General features: G+C 27.8%; 7 protein-coding genes across 7 annotated transcripts; 4 read left to right on the top strand and 3 right to left on the bottom strand.

The window, feature by feature from the left end:
* The first annotated feature begins 1,210 nt into the window (after positions 1 to 1,210).
* Positions 1,211 to 2,188, top strand: LOC129606289 (NADH dehydrogenase [ubiquinone] 1 beta subcomplex subunit 3). Its single transcript, XM_055516527.1, has 2 exons — positions 1,211 to 1,467; positions 1,957 to 2,188. Exons 1-2 carry the CDS (start codon positions 1,340 to 1,342, stop codon positions 2,138 to 2,140), a joined length of 312 nt encoding a protein of 103 aa, XP_055372502.1. The 5' UTR covers positions 1,211 to 1,339; the 3' UTR covers positions 2,141 to 2,188.
* Positions 2,160 to 3,536, bottom strand: LOC129606288 (protein Rae1). The gene is made up of 3 exons (XM_055516525.1): positions 3,239 to 3,536; positions 2,918 to 3,184; positions 2,160 to 2,861 (listed from the first exon to the last, which is right to left on the bottom strand). The coding sequence occupies exons 1-3, from the start codon at positions 3,419 to 3,421 to the stop codon at positions 2,229 to 2,231; spliced, it is 1,083 nt and encodes a 360-aa protein (XP_055372500.1). The 5' UTR covers positions 3,422 to 3,536; the 3' UTR covers positions 2,160 to 2,228.
* A 640-nt stretch (positions 3,537 to 4,176) lies between these two features.
* Positions 4,177 to 6,646, top strand: LOC129606498 (uncharacterized). The gene is made up of 6 exons (XM_055516840.1): positions 4,177 to 4,403; positions 4,660 to 5,293; positions 5,348 to 5,536; positions 5,590 to 5,878; positions 5,938 to 6,125; positions 6,190 to 6,646. The coding sequence occupies exons 1-6, from the start codon at positions 4,309 to 4,311 to the stop codon at positions 6,499 to 6,501; spliced, it is 1,707 nt and encodes a 568-aa protein (XP_055372815.1). The 5' UTR covers positions 4,177 to 4,308; the 3' UTR covers positions 6,502 to 6,646.
* Positions 6,647 to 7,065: 419 nt separating this feature from the next.
* LOC129606384 (origin recognition complex subunit 4) lies at positions 7,066 to 8,716 on the bottom strand. Its single transcript, XM_055516691.1, has 2 exons — positions 8,457 to 8,716; positions 7,066 to 8,289 (listed from the first exon to the last, which is right to left on the bottom strand). The coding sequence occupies exons 1-2, from the start codon at positions 8,643 to 8,645 to the stop codon at positions 7,114 to 7,116; spliced, it is 1,365 nt and encodes a 454-aa protein (XP_055372666.1). The 5' UTR covers positions 8,646 to 8,716; the 3' UTR covers positions 7,066 to 7,113.
* A 1,417-nt stretch (positions 8,717 to 10,133) lies between these two features.
* On the top strand, positions 10,134 to 10,942 carry LOC129606334 (transmembrane protein 234 homolog). The gene is made up of 4 exons (XM_055516600.1): positions 10,134 to 10,357; positions 10,428 to 10,484; positions 10,548 to 10,790; positions 10,860 to 10,942. The coding sequence occupies exons 1-4, from the start codon at positions 10,342 to 10,344 to the stop codon at positions 10,922 to 10,924; spliced, it is 381 nt and encodes a 126-aa protein (XP_055372575.1). The 5' UTR covers positions 10,134 to 10,341; the 3' UTR covers positions 10,925 to 10,942.
* LOC129606333 (uroporphyrinogen decarboxylase) lies at positions 10,875 to 12,599 on the bottom strand. Its single transcript, XM_055516599.1, has 7 exons — positions 12,464 to 12,599; positions 12,236 to 12,349; positions 11,995 to 12,165; positions 11,778 to 11,936; positions 11,403 to 11,702; positions 11,179 to 11,346; positions 10,875 to 11,121 (listed from the first exon to the last, which is right to left on the bottom strand). The coding sequence occupies exons 1-7, from the start codon at positions 12,473 to 12,475 to the stop codon at positions 10,978 to 10,980; spliced, it is 1,068 nt and encodes a 355-aa protein (XP_055372574.1). The 5' UTR covers positions 12,476 to 12,599; the 3' UTR covers positions 10,875 to 10,977.
* Positions 12,600 to 14,223: 1,624 nt separating this feature from the next.
* On the top strand, positions 14,224 to 15,120 carry LOC129606390 (60S ribosomal protein L31). The gene is made up of 3 exons (XM_055516698.1): positions 14,224 to 14,300; positions 14,491 to 14,735; positions 14,935 to 15,120. The coding sequence occupies exons 2-3, from the start codon at positions 14,512 to 14,514 to the stop codon at positions 15,083 to 15,085; spliced, it is 375 nt and encodes a 124-aa protein (XP_055372673.1). The 5' UTR covers positions 14,224 to 14,300; positions 14,491 to 14,511; the 3' UTR covers positions 15,086 to 15,120.
* The last annotated feature ends 107 nt before the right edge of the window (positions 15,121 to 15,227 follow it).

Here is a 15,227-nt window from a genome sequence, read left to right as displayed (position 1 = left end):
AATTTGAAAACATCTCCAATTCCATTATTTTTGCAATATCACCTTTAAACTTTCGATAACCAAATACACTCGCTAATCAAATACAAAAAAAATGTTATGTAAAATTGAGAGAAAAATACTCAATTCAGGTTTTGTTTTTGTTTTATGAATCAAGGAAATTTTATATTTTATGTATATTTCCTCTCTCTTACTTAATATATAATGTATGTATGCAAGTTAACAATATGGTCTTTCAAAAATCTTATTTGACAATCAGCTGCTGAAACCGCTGTCAATACATAAGGATATAAAAATAATTGCATCGTTCAATAGACTATCGCAATCGCTTATATATGATATTAATATATATACATATAAAAAAAAGCATACATAGTTTGGTTTTTCCATTTTTCTAATCAAATAGTATTAGAATTGTTAACTAATTGTGTGAAAAAAAAACCAATTTCTAGCCTGGACCATACAATTAAAACTTGGTCTACCATTAAAAAAAATTACTGTATTTTACAATAAGTCAATTTTTTGTACAGTTCATGCATAGTATTGGTAAACTGAAGCTAAAAAGCTTTCAAAATTAAGCAAGTGAAACCAGCATTGGACCAGTTCCTTGAAAGATCAGTACCCCATTCTCTCAGCTTGAGTTTCTCTTAGCTTATAATCAATTCGGAACTATTAAGAAAAATCAAAAACTTCGAATTTCCTGACATGGATGCAAAATGAAGATTTTTGAACATTCTTTTTTAAATTATTGTTTCAAATAAAAACAGTTGTTTCTTATCGTAAGAATTTAATTATAAGGTCAAAGTTTACAAGTCAAAAAAAAAAATACAAAATAATAAATCAAGGCTGTCTTCAAACAGTACCCATCTTCAAACAGTACTCTAACAGGTGTTTTGAGAGCATTAACCCTATTTTTTGATGCGTTTTGGTCAAATTTTACTTATCAGATGCAACTGTGATGTAGGTCCGGCAAACTCAAGTAAGAATTGCAAAAATGCATTAACACGAAATTGATTGCAGGTAGTATCTATTTTAGTTATGATACAAATAACAACTGTCAAAAATAATTTTGTCAGCGGTAATATAAGCGCAGCTGTAGTTTAATAATAATTAATTGTCAACGTTTTATATTGTTTTACTATCCTGCCTAACAGTAAAGTGAGTTTTAATTCAATAAATTTTTCTACTGCAAATTATATTTTTCGAATTGATTTGAAATATATTAAAATCATTACAAACGTCATCTTCAACATTTTAACAACTCTAAATTGAAAAACTTTCTTTATACATATTATATAATAATAAAGGTTATACTTCTGTACTATATCTAGATATAAAAAAAATGGGAGGACATCATCATGAACCATATAAAGTACCTGATGCTTCTACTTACAAAATTGAAGGAATACCACAGTTAGAAGAGGTTCAGAAAGCATTAAAAAGACAAGGATTGTCGGATCCTTGGCTGAGGTAAATATGTTTTTCCTGTTTTTAAAAGCTATTTTCACAAATTGGTGTAGGTACTTAGCTAATTATTAATTATGTTCATATCTCATTTTTTCATAACAATCCTTTTGTAATTCTTATTTATAATTACATATTATGTAGCTTAATTGAGGAAAAAACTTTCAACTATTACTAAAGTAATATTTCACAAGACACATTTATAATTTACAAGTTGGTATCTTAATGTGCCCAGACATATGTAATTTAAAAAAGTACCCTATATTATGTAAATTTCTGGAAATATAGTGTGTAGCTACATACCTCCCTACATAAATACGTATATTAAATAAATAATACTTTAAAATTTATTACATTTTTTTATGTAGAGTTGTCCTTGCAAAGTATGAATTAAGAAACTAATGTATTCTGATAAAATTTTGTTTCTACTTCAGATTGTTTTCAATAATCATATGAATATTTAAGTAATTTTTTTAATATACTTTTTTTTTTTAGAAATGAAGTTTGGCGCTATGACCCTGTGAAGATGGGAACACACGCTTCCAGAGCTAGAGCATTTTTTGGAAGAGGTTTTATATGGGGCTTAGGTGCCGCAGCAATAACTATTGCCATAGAAACTGCCTTGGGTTCAAATGATCACGGACATGGGCATGGTGATGAACATGGTGGTCATCATTAATTTATATTTTAATTATAGTAACACAATATAACAAATTTAGATCGAAAATGGTTTTATTATTTTTCAAAATATTAAGTTATACAATTCATTATGGTAACCTTGGTTTCAATTCGTCGTAACATGATCTTAAGAATATTGCAGTCTTTTTTGCTGGATTATAGTATTCGTGACCCTTCGACCAATCGTACCCTACTGCATAAGCGAATATATGACCAGAAGCATTAAAGCAACATTTTGTAATTGACTGGTCCATTGTTTCAGAAGATTTTAGTTTTGTACGTGCATCTTTGTCCCAGAACCCAAAAGTTCCATCCGAACCTACAGTAGCTAAAGTTCCATGCTCGGGATGGAACGCTATGTCATTAACTGCATATATATCTTGAAATCCCCCGCTCCCATTCATCCTATGACATTTGAAAGTAAAATTATCCTTTGGATTTGTAGGATTAACATATTGAATAGCAACTCGTCCTTCAATACTTCCTAAAGCATATCCTGTAGGAGTCTTTTTTTTGTCCTTAAATATAGATATTGTTCTGTGTTGATACTTAAGTGGACTCTCCTGTCTCTTAAACTCAGTTGGTTTATTTTCTAAAGAATATACTATTACACCTCGACCTGCTGTTCCAACAACTGCCATTGGATAATCAACATCAGCGCAATAACAACGTTCAGGTAAATTAATCGTTAAAATTGGATTTTGTGATCTTACGTCCCAAAACTTTAAATTACAAAATAAATCTTTAAAACAATTACATGCTATTAATATAAACTTACTTTTAAAGTCTTATCCCACGAACCAGTCATCAAACAAGTATAATTTGATCCTTTGACCCAATGACAGGTTTTTACAGGAGCGTCGTGTGCTGCTACTTGTACTACCATATCAGATGCGAGATCCCAACATTTTACTTGTTTGTCTACCGAAGCCATAAATACTTTTGTACCATCATCAATCCAACAAACATCTAAAACAGGACCTCCCATAGTTTTCATTGATTTTGGATTTGTTCTACCAGACTGTTCAACTTCCCAACAACGAACCTAAAAAGTTAAATTTATTAAAATTTATTCACATTTGTAAAAAAAATTACTTACTGAACAATCCCAACTTCCAGCTATAAAAAAATTTTGCTGTAAAGCTTTGGGACTAAACTCTAATGATGAAACAGAATCTTCTGGAGGGGCTGTTACTTCGATATCCTTCATTGGATTTGGTGTGCCTGATACAGAAGGCGTTGCAAAAGCACTTGATGACCCCAAGGTAGAAGTTGCAAACATTTTTCTCAAATAATTCTACTAAAAATATGTGAGTTGCGATTTTACTAAGTTTAAAATTTTTACGCCAGCTTTTATAGTCTGTTTATATACGAAAATGCATTTACTAAATCGATAATATAGTGCAAATGTCAAAAAAGTGACATATAAGTAAATACACCTGCAATAACAATTAAAACAATACGTCAAAAACAAAACTGCTAACTTGAGATTAGTTTATGTTTTTTTTATATAAGTGATCCATTTAATATTAAGAGATTGTACTGTATTGGAAAATGCGAACTACATACTTTAACAACGTTTGTTATAAATTTTTTAAAAACTGATTTTTTGGTTTTTTCTTACATAATTATAAACTTGTTTTTTATTATTTGAAAAATAAAATATGTAGCATAATAACTTAATTTTCTTTTAAAGGTGATTTCATGCGTTTTCATTAATTCATTCAGATATTCCGAATTAACGTATGTATAGTTGTGTTCTGTCTTTATTTGTTCATTTTGAAATCATTTTTATTGCATCTTAAAGGAGAAAAAAAGGGCTTTGAAACAAGAAATAAATCCTGTAATGTCAATTTTTTAGTTTAATTCAGGTTTTATTTGTTGTCATAGTACTTTTTATTTTAATTACTTTGTTTTTAATGAATAAGTGAAAACTACCTAGAATATATAGAAAATATAGAAAGTGGAGTAGATAGAATATCCATTAACTTTTCCATCCCTAATCCTATTTGACGTTATGCTAGTTTACTATAAATTTACAGTTTACAATTATTTTGTATTTTGTTTTTCGTTCGGAATTATAAATTATAATTTGCCATATTTATTTAATTATAAATACATATATAATTTAAATTCTGAAAATAAATTGTAACAGAAAAGAAATGAAAGATGGGTATAAGACATTTGCAAACTTATATGTTCAAAAGCTGTCCTGGGGGTGTCCAAGAAATTTATATGAGAAATGAAATCCAAGAATATAAACGGTAAAGTATTTCCACAACGTTTACATACATATAAACAGCTGTATTTCAATTCCAACACAAGATTATTTAATCCAAAAAAGGGTCTAATAATATGTTATTATAAAATTCCTTTGAAACTTAATTTATGAGAAAAGTTATTTATTTTGGCATCACTTTAGTTTTTAGATAAGTGCATCAAAATGAATTTTTTCTTGAAATTTAAAAAACCTATTTTACATCTGTGCTTATACAAACTTTGTTTTTACTTTAATTTTAGAACCTTCAACATTGAAAAGCCTGTGATTATAATAGATATTATAGCAATTCATGAATGTGTCTATACAAATGAAACGGAGAAATTATTTGCTGGTCGCCTTGATCTGTATACCCAACGTATAGAAGAATTATTCAAGAAATTAAAAAGTTTAGGTATAGAAATAATATTTGTTCAAGATGGTTCATTATATGAAAGTAAGCTGGACACAATTATCAATAGAAGAAATGAGAAGTATATGAAGGAATGGTCTACGCTTCAACAATTAGAAAATTTTAATTTGAAAGATCCAAATTTAAATTTATATCTTCCTTCGTTGACATCATTTTTTTGGAACTTGCGAATGATAGCAAAACAGTACGGCAAAGTTATTATAACACCTAGAGAAGGAGATCAAGAAATAGTCTATCAAGCAAACAAACGGAACGCGTTAGCGGTTATATCGCATGATACAGACTTTTTGATATTTGATGGTAATTGGCAATTTTGGAGCGCACGTCATTTGAATTTAAACAAGTTATCAATCACTCGTTTTAATAAGGCGGCTTTAAGGGCAAACCTTTCTCTATCACCATTGCAAATGACGTTATTTGCAACCATTTCTGGGAATGATTTCGTTAAATATGAAATGGTTGAGGTAAACGTAAGCCAAAATTTTAAGATCAATTCATTGAATTTGTTTTTATTTTAGCAATTCCACAAGAAATATTGCGGAAGAAATAAATTTGAAAAAATTGGAGATATCGTTCGTCGAATACGCTCATTGCCACCTAATTTAAGAGAAAGTGATGAAAAATATTTGATAAATTTAATTTTTCATCCCCAAAACAGAATTTCTGGCTTGGAAGACTTTAAAAAGAGTATTAAATTTTATTGTGATGTAAGTGTTTAAAATTTTTCCAATGACTTGAAAAAAAATTTCTTTTTTCTTAGGTAAATGAACCAGTTTTTCACGAGTCTCCCTTACTAGAAATGGCTCCTTCTTTCTTGTACTCAATTTTAAAAGATATACCATATGTTTTGTCTTTAACTTATTTTGACCTACGAAAAAGTGATTTTACGCCATTTTATCAACTTGTTAAACCAATTATTCAGAGACAAATTGGAACGATATTGAAAAATAAAGAAGAAAACCTAAATAGCGTCACAAGGCAAATTATAACGAAATTACGTCATGATGATTCATATAAAAAAGTAGATGAAATACCAATTTACCCAAGTGGTACGAAAAATCATATGAATTTATTTGCAGTAAATTAATTACTTGTTTCATTTAAATAGATGATTTACCACAAATAGAGGAGTTTATTTTAAAGCCTAATGACAAAAATGATCACTTATATCAATTGAAATTAAAATTATTTTGTTGGCATTTTTTACCTGAATGCGAATATTTTACGCCTTACATCATATCTTCTCTGCCGGACTCTCAAGTTGTTACAGTGTCGATAATTACATATTTGGTAGAAGTATGCCTAATCAAAAACAAAAAAATAACTACTAATACACTGCAATTTTCCCTTTTAATTTCAGAAAAAACAAATCAGTTTTGAACAAGGTGATGACATTTTATTTGCATGTGTTCAAAGTTTTGAGCAAAAACAACTTATTAATCTAAATGATTTTCAAAAAATTGATGAAAAAAACGCAAGGATTGCATTTTTGTTTACTAAGTTATATACGTTTTTTAATCATACAATAGAAATATTAGGATTAAAAAATTTTGAATCCCTGATTACCTTTGATGGTTTGTATTATCATTACTTGAGACAAAATTTAAAAAACAAATCGTTACGACTAAATCTGCAAAAGAAATTCGAAAATTTACGTATATACGTTAAGTAAGGAAATAAATACATTTACATATTTAATTTTTGAACTTCTACAGTAAAGTCAAGAAAGTACATATTTAAAATGTTTCTAAACGTAGCAATAACTGTTTTTATAATATTGAATAAGTCGATAAGCTGTGGATTTGTATTTTTATGGAACCGAAATTTGCCTTACCCGAAATTTCATTTCTGGTAATCGAACTTCAAATATATAAGCTATTTAGTTAAATTAAACTAAAGAACAACAAATACAAGTTAACCAAATCTTAGTAAAAACTAACCGCTTTTATTTTTTTTTTTACAAAAAATGTAACATCCAGTACAAGCCCTAGCAGAAATAAACATACTTCAAATTTCAAAAATTAGCACATAAAAACAATTATTTTAGGTAGGTACATATTTCAGTCTTTTTAAAGAATTTTTTATATTAGTAAAATAACTAAATACAGTGTTTAAAAGCTTGCTACTCCATTATGAATTAGGCAACTACTTTATTAATTTTAGTTTTATTTAATAAAAGAAAATAACTTTTTTCAGGTTTTTAAAAAAAAATTTATTTTGAAATGTATAAATTAAATAATATTTATTTAAATAAAAATTTTACGTGTAATAAGGAAATTAAATTTTATATAAAACAACTTTTTGACCACTGAAACACCTCAGTTGGCAAAGCAGTATAAATATCAATGCTTTGATTTATTTGTTTTATAGTTAAGGCCAATTTATGCATTTGGAATTCTTTTTTTACTTTCATGGCTGATGTATTGACAGGGAGTATCAATTCCAAATTTTTAAGATGTTCGAAAGCTTTCAAAGCTACTGTCCTTTCCACAGACTGCATAACCGTGGACTTTAAGGCAAATTTCGTAAACCTTGAGAAGATTATTTCAAAATTAAAGGGATCGTGGTCATAAATTTCACAGTGATGTTTGATTGAAATTAATAAAGATATTTCTAAAACAGATAGACCAATCAAAATCATAACTTTGTCATCTTGGTTGTACTCTTCATAGATCGATTGCAAATCTTCAGGTTGTATAAATGGATGGTTTATATTAATCATGGATATCAAACGAAATGAAATTTTTTTTAATAAATCTTCACTAAGATCATTTTCAATTAACCCTGCAATACATTGTTTAACGGATGTATTGTTTAAGAATAAGTCAATATTTTTGTTCCAAGCTTTAACACATTTGGGATTAAAATTGAATTTTTTCGCTTCAAATTGCATTTTTAAAAAGTTATTATTTAAACATTGAATTTTATCAAATTTTGTATTTAATTCACAAACTTTGAAATATTCTTCATCTGGAATAGATAGGTATTCCTTGAACAATTTAATTACTTCTGGAAGCTCTCGCTCCTGATTGAATAAATAAATTTGTCTATGCGAATATCTAGACTTAACTCTTTTTTCCAAAAGTTCTATTACATCTAGTCTGCAAGTTATACCTAAAACACAAATTGGCGTTTGGGCTGATTGTGAGATATCGAATAAGTTGTAAAGTAAGGTTTGACCGTGATGGTGACAAAATAAATCAAATTCTTCCAAAATGAATATTACACTCTTTGACTCTTTCGAATTAGAGTTTTTTAAACATGATAATAAATACGATAAATTTTCAGCAAACGATCCAAAAACTCTGCCATCAATCAAATTTTCTAAATTCATCTGCGTTGTAATGGATTTTAACGCTAACCTATCATCAGTTTCAATTAATCCATTTAAAAAAATTATTATCGTATTGTTTCTGAATTGTTCATTTTGTAATAAGGAATACAGTGCTGCATTAACAAGCTGTAATTTACAATCATGACATTTAAAAAGTTAGTATAAAATATCACTACTGAGCTTTCCGCGTTCCAAAATATTTATATATACATATTTCTCTTAATCTTTGCTCTCTTGGCAATTAATCCAGAAAACTCGGTAGCAATATGCAAAAGTATATCGTTAGCTATTACTGTAGTTTTTCCGCTTCCTCTTGGTCCTATAATTATTATGGAATTGGATTCTCCCTCCGCCGTGCGATGCAAAATATTCCGCACATTTTCCAATTTTTCTGAAGGGCCATGAAAATTTATGCAATTCTTTTGAAGTCTTTCTTTAATGAATTTTCTTATCAAATTTATATCTTTTGCTGTATCTTCCATTATCAAAATATATATTTACATACATATATTGATAACTTTAACTTATTTAAATTTTAGAAATTTTCATTTATTTGGCGCAAACAATGTACATTGTATGTATAAGTAATATACAGTGTATAATTATTATAAATGTCAAGAATGTTTGCAGCAAATTTTTATTTTACAGATACATATTACAAATCGAACTTATTTTAGTTTACCCTGTAAAAAAACAAAAACCGAAACGTCAACAATGTAGTAAAGTAAAAATTGAAACAGTAATGGAATCTTAGAATACTTTACTGGTAAAAGAAATTTTTGTTTCGTAATTTAGAAATATTCCCAAAGGTATATTAAATAACATGAATTAACACATATTAAAATCCGACGTTCTGAAAAATCTTAGACATTTTCTACTAAAGTTAATTATTGAAAATTATTTGACAACAAAACTTTTTTTCAATTTGCTTAATATGAAACAGATCTTCTAAATAAGTCAAACTTTAGAAAACGAAAGTTTAAAAAATTAGTATTATTTTTTGGCTTAAAAAATACCTTTTTAATTTATTTTTATCTAATATTTTCATTTGAAACAAATTTTATAAATTATAATATTGCATGTGAACTCTTTTGTTTCTAAGATTTTATTTCATTTTCTACATGACATTTCTTTTTATCTTTATAATTAGATAATTAATTATTTGCAAATTACAATTTTTTTTTAATTCATACGAAATGTAAATCTTTCCTTTTTTTATTTTTGTCATGTACATACACAATTTTGAATATTTGGTTAAGTTTTTAAAATAGTAAACATTATTGGTATACATATTATACGTTTTAGCCTACCGGGGAAATCAATATTCAGTTTCAAAACAAAAAAAATTAAAGCTTTATTAAAAAATTATAGTTTTGTTTTTGTTTCTTTCATATACTATAATATCTTTTTTAAGGAAATTGTTGTTGTTATATATGTATGTAGTATTATTTGAAATTTTGACTTATTTTACTAAAATAATTGATTGTCAAAACCATGTAAGTTTCCATTTAGGAAATTAGCTATTGTTTTTTTTTGTATTTTCTTAATTAGAAGAAAAAAATAATTGAACTCCAAAAAAAATAATTCTTCTATTTGGAAGACAATAATAATCGAATGCGTTCAAATTTACAACCCATTTTTCTTTTAAATGGATTGATATATGTATATAGCTGAAAATCATATTCACATATAAAGATTATTTGACATCAGACTTTGTCTAGCGGCGAAAAATGGAAATTACTCTCTTCTTATTAATTAATTGACAATAAATTTTTTTGCAAAAAATTTTGAACAGCAGAACATTTTCGTAGCATATTGCTAAATTTTAACATCATATTTTGACATAAGCTTTATCAGATAATTTTAGATACTCGTATATAAACAGCTATCAGACTTTAACGTTAATCGTAGATGTATATTTAGATTTTGTTAGGTTTATACACAAACAGTACTTAAGATTATGTCATAATATGTAAACAGCATTTTCTGCGAAATTATTGGGTGTAAAAATCGAAAATCAGTCTGTGAATATCTTTGATTCCCTTCTTTCAAAACAACATTGTCATAATTAAATTGCTTTGATGTATAATAATAATACTCGCAACTAACAAGCTGGGCAATTTACAAATCATAATATAAAAATTTTTAAAGTCATATTTTCAAAGTTAAAATATAAAAATGATTTACCACATATGTATGTAAATTTAAAGTTGATCCCGGAATAAATACAGAATTTTGTATAATATATATTGATAAATTTTTAGTGTCTTTAATTAGTGTTGGTTTACTATGGGGTGCGACTAACCCTTTTCTAAAAAAAGGTAAAAAAATTGAAATTGTATAAACTTGAAAGTAATCATCAAACAAGATTTTAAAATTTTAAGGCTCTAAGGGGATTGAAAATATTAAAGCAAAGACGAAGTTACAGAAATTTTCTCAAGAAATTCAATTTTTGTTGAAAAACCCATCAAATTCAATTCCACTCTTACTTAATCAAAGCGGAAGTTTAATTTATGTTTTGACCCTTCAAAACGCTAATTTGACGATGGCAGTTCCAATTGCGAATGCATTGAGTTTTGTTTTCACAGCTTTTGCGGGGTACTTTCTTGGTGAAATTCATTCAAAAAGTAATTTGTTGAAAATTAAGTTATATTCTAATCTAGCAGTTTCCTACTTACACCTTTTTCTTTTTTTAGATACGTTATTTGGTAGTTTATTGGTGATTATAGGAAGTTCATTACTAATTTATGACAAAATATAATATTTTTTAATTCCTACACCATGTTTTTATTAATTTTTTAACATACTTATGTACTAAAGAGTTTTATGCACTTCGTTAACAAAAGCGTCCATGCTTTCTATTGGAGTTTGAGGAGTGATTCCGTGTCCTAAATTTGCAATATAACGACGTTTTCCAAATTTATTAACCATATCTCTAGTCAATGATTTTATTTCTTCCTAAAAATGACAAATTATATGAAGCATTTTTAAATTTTAACTCAAAAAATTGCTTACAGGCGTTTTATAAAGGTCTTGAGGATCCAAATTTCCTTGAAGTGTAATATTTGGACCAACGGCTTCTCTAGCTTTGATGGGGTCAACTGTCCAATCCAAGCTAATTATATCATAACCTATTGAAGCTTGCTCTGCGAGGGAATGTCCAGCGCCTTTAGCAAAAATTGTCTATAATATTTTTAAATTAACCTATTTCATACATTTCCTTTAAAATTATAATTTACCATAGGTACCGGCGGAATAGATTGCTTTATTAAACGATCTTGTAATTTTTCTCTAATACTTCTAAGATAAGGTATTGACAAAAATAAAAATTGTTCCTTTGTTAAATATTCTGCACTTGATTCAAATACCTGTAAAAGTTGTGCACCTGCTTTGACCTGCATTTCAAAATAATCTACAATGCAATCTGTAAGCAAATTTAATAATTTTTCGGTATCTTCTGGATACTTTTCTAACCAAGCCTTTGCTTTTGACATGGTCTTGCTTCCACCACCTTCAATCATATAGCCCATTAAAGTCCACTAAAAATAACAGGTACAAAAAAAAAAAAACACTAAAATTTCTTAATTTACTTATTTTAAATGTAATTTACTAACAGGGGCACCTGTAAACCCAATTAATGGAACTTTTCCTTCTAATTTATGTCTCATCATAGTAATGGCGTCGCCAACATAATTAAGACGATTCACAGCCCCTTCTGGTGTGAGCTTTTCTAAGTCTTTAGGTTCATTTAAAGGTTCAGGAAAATGAGGTCCCTGTTACGAAAATTATGGTAAAGTAACCTATTTACTTATTTCAAAAAAAAATTTTTACTTTTCCTGGTAACATTTCGACGGTCATCCCTAAAGCTTGCGGAATAACAAGAATATCAGAAAAAATTATCGAAGCATCTAAATCAAATCGTCTTAAAGGTTGCATTGTAACTTCACATGCTAATTCAGGCGTTCGACAAATTGTAAAAAAATCATGTTCTTTCCTTACTTCCTACAAATTTTTAAGTCAAAATTTTGTATATGAATGTGTATATAAATATTGATCTTTATCGAATACCTACCTGAAATTCAGGTAGATACCTTCCAGCTTGACGCATTACCCAAACCGGGATCCTATCTACATCTTCTCCTCTTGCAGCTCTTAATAAGTTATCGTTCTTAAGAGGTGGAAAGTTCTAAAATTAGAGTGCACTAATTAAACGTTTCTTTATATTAGGCTAAAATTATGTGCAGATTATACATATACATAAATAGCATAAATACTTATAATGCATCTTAAAAAATAATACCTTATCCTTCATTATTCTGAACTGAAAAATAGAAATGTAAAAATATGTATAAATAAAAAATTTTAATATGTCAAACAGAATGATAGTGTATTATGTATCGGTTTCTGTGTTGTATTAACTGCACTTGCACCGCAATTGATTATATAGTAACATATGTACAAATATAAGTTTCTAGAGTTAGGAATAAAGTAGAAAATATTAACCGGTGTTCGATATCTCGATATACAAACAGGGAAACACAATGTATCATCGTTATTTACCGTGCTTACTCTATTTACCATCCTTATTTACCATACTTATTATTTCTTATTTATAATTTACTTTATTATATCATACATACATACTCATCTTATACTAAAAACCGACAAAACATTTTCGAACTCAATTTTTTTGACATTATAAATTTTTTTGGCATATATATTCGTAATAACATATGTGTTATGAATACGTAGGTATTTGATTAATATTGAAATGATATTATATATATTTATATATACATATATATTTTTTTAGGAAACCTTTAAAGCTTTGCATTAAGAAGCATAAATAATTATTTCTTTTTTATTAAATTTTAAAATAGACTTTTAAACAATATCAAAACCCCTTTTATTTGATTGAGTTTGTAAATTGGATACTATGTTCAAATATTTCTCTTATTCTTGTACTTTTACGCTAAAAAAATATTAAATTTAGGTATGTACAACTAAAAACTTTATGCTAATTATTATGAATACAAGTGCTTTATGATGACTGCTGCGTCAATGGTTGACATACATTTCATTCTGCTACCCACAAGCTTGCTTTGCGTTTATTGGCAAGGCAAATAAAACGTATGTTAACCATCTACGCAGAAGTCCTCTAGTAATTCTAAAAACATAACCAAGACAATGAACGACAATGGTAGACGGTTTCTGTTGTTAAACCAAAACAATAGCGCAAAGGCTGTACATAATATACTGTCATACACACATTGACACGCATAATGTCAAAATCGCTTGCATATCGCTTGATTCTGGACAATCTCATTTAAGCTGAAAAAAGAACAACAGCGATTTTCCGCGGCGCAATGACAAAATTCATAACAATGCACATATTTAAATGGGACCATCTTAAATCTAGCAAAATTACTACCGCGACATCATCTGCTGTCGTGTGTGTTTGACATTATATGTAAAATATGTTTTGTTTTCAGAGTTAAATTTGCGTATTTTATATGACACTATGCCGCGAAAAATCACTTTTTCTTAAAGTTCTTAAAGAAAACCTCAATATTATCGAAGTATTGACGTGAAAATCAGTGTTATAATTAAAAACTACAGCAAAATATATACTAAAAAAAATTAACGTCAAAGAATAATGATACTAAAGGTAGATAAGCAAAGTAACAAAAAACTTAATAAGTAGTTGTAAGCCTTACTTGATAAGTACTTGTTAAGTAGTTTATCGGTTTCGGGACGAACTGTTGTGTTTAGTATGACAAGAACAATTTTTTAAAAAATATTGTATTAGTATGTACATAGTATACTGCACTGGTATTGTAATTGTAATTGTTGACAACCATTGTTGACAAAAAATGTTAAATATAAGGTAAAAAAAGCCGCTCAGTGACGAACTAATAAACCATAGAGAGAAAAGCGACGAGCTAATGAATGCAATTTTAGATCTTTAATAATATATATTTACAAATCCTTACGAATGAGAAGTGGAATGGTCACTCATAGTTTTGTAATTTTAACTCACTCAGCCCTACCGGTTGTTAGTTATATTGACATTGACAATTCAATGAATGAAATATTTTACATGTCTTCCTTTTTTGTCAAACTTGTACTCTGAAAAGGTTGGTTTTTCTTTTAAACAAAAAATTAATCCATCTTAATCTTGAATTCTATATACTGAAATTTGTGCACAACCAGAATCTGAGCAAATTGCCATCAGTGCATCAATAATTTCAAATTATATTGAGTTCAAAGACTTAACTTATTTTAATATTGCAATGTACAATTGTTTACTAAATAATTTTTCTCTAGATTCAAGTATAAAACAACCCAATGGCTAAAATAAAAGTGGAAAAAAGAAACAAGTCAGCTATCAACGAAGTTGTGACGCGTGAATGTACAATTCATTTATCTAAAAGAGTGCACAATGTCGGTTTCAAAAAGCGTGCACCCAGAGCTATTAAAGAGATTAGAAAGTTTGCTGAAAGAGAGATGGGAACTGTAGATGTAAGAATAGATACCCGTTTAAATAAACACATTTGGTCAAAGGGTATTAGGTAAGTAAAATTCAACTTGTTTAGTTTTTGCTGTTTTAAAGGAGTTCGTCATGTAATGTCAAATACAAATACATAATAGTAATTACATTATGAGAATGTACACAATATAGAACTCTCCTTTAATTTGTAAAAAACAACCAACATTGTTATCATTATTTTTTGTTAATCTTAAAAACAAATATGTATGTATTTTTTTTAGGAGTACACCTTTCCGTGTTCGTGTACGCCTTGCACGTAGAAGAAATGATGATGAGGATTCACCCAATAAATTATATACTTTGGTTACATATGTACCGGTTTCTACATTTAAGGGACTTCAAACTGAAAATGTAGAGTCAAATGATGATTAAAGTGAAAAATAAAAGAAATGAGTGAATAAAAGTTTTTTTTTTTAGTATAATAAAAAATTTCCTATATTTGCTAGATCTCAAATAACGGTTATCCAAAGCCAATTTATATAATCAGAATAAGAGTATTGATTATATAAATGAA

The sequence above is a fragment of the Condylostylus longicornis genome, unplaced genomic scaffold (genome assembly GCF_029603195.1).
Source record: "Condylostylus longicornis isolate FDR11 unplaced genomic scaffold, ASM2960319v2 ptg000018l, whole genome shotgun sequence".
Taxonomy (NCBI): Eukaryota; Metazoa; Arthropoda; class Insecta; order Diptera; family Dolichopodidae; genus Condylostylus; species Condylostylus longicornis.
This window is presented reverse-complemented; position numbering and strand designations above follow the sequence as displayed.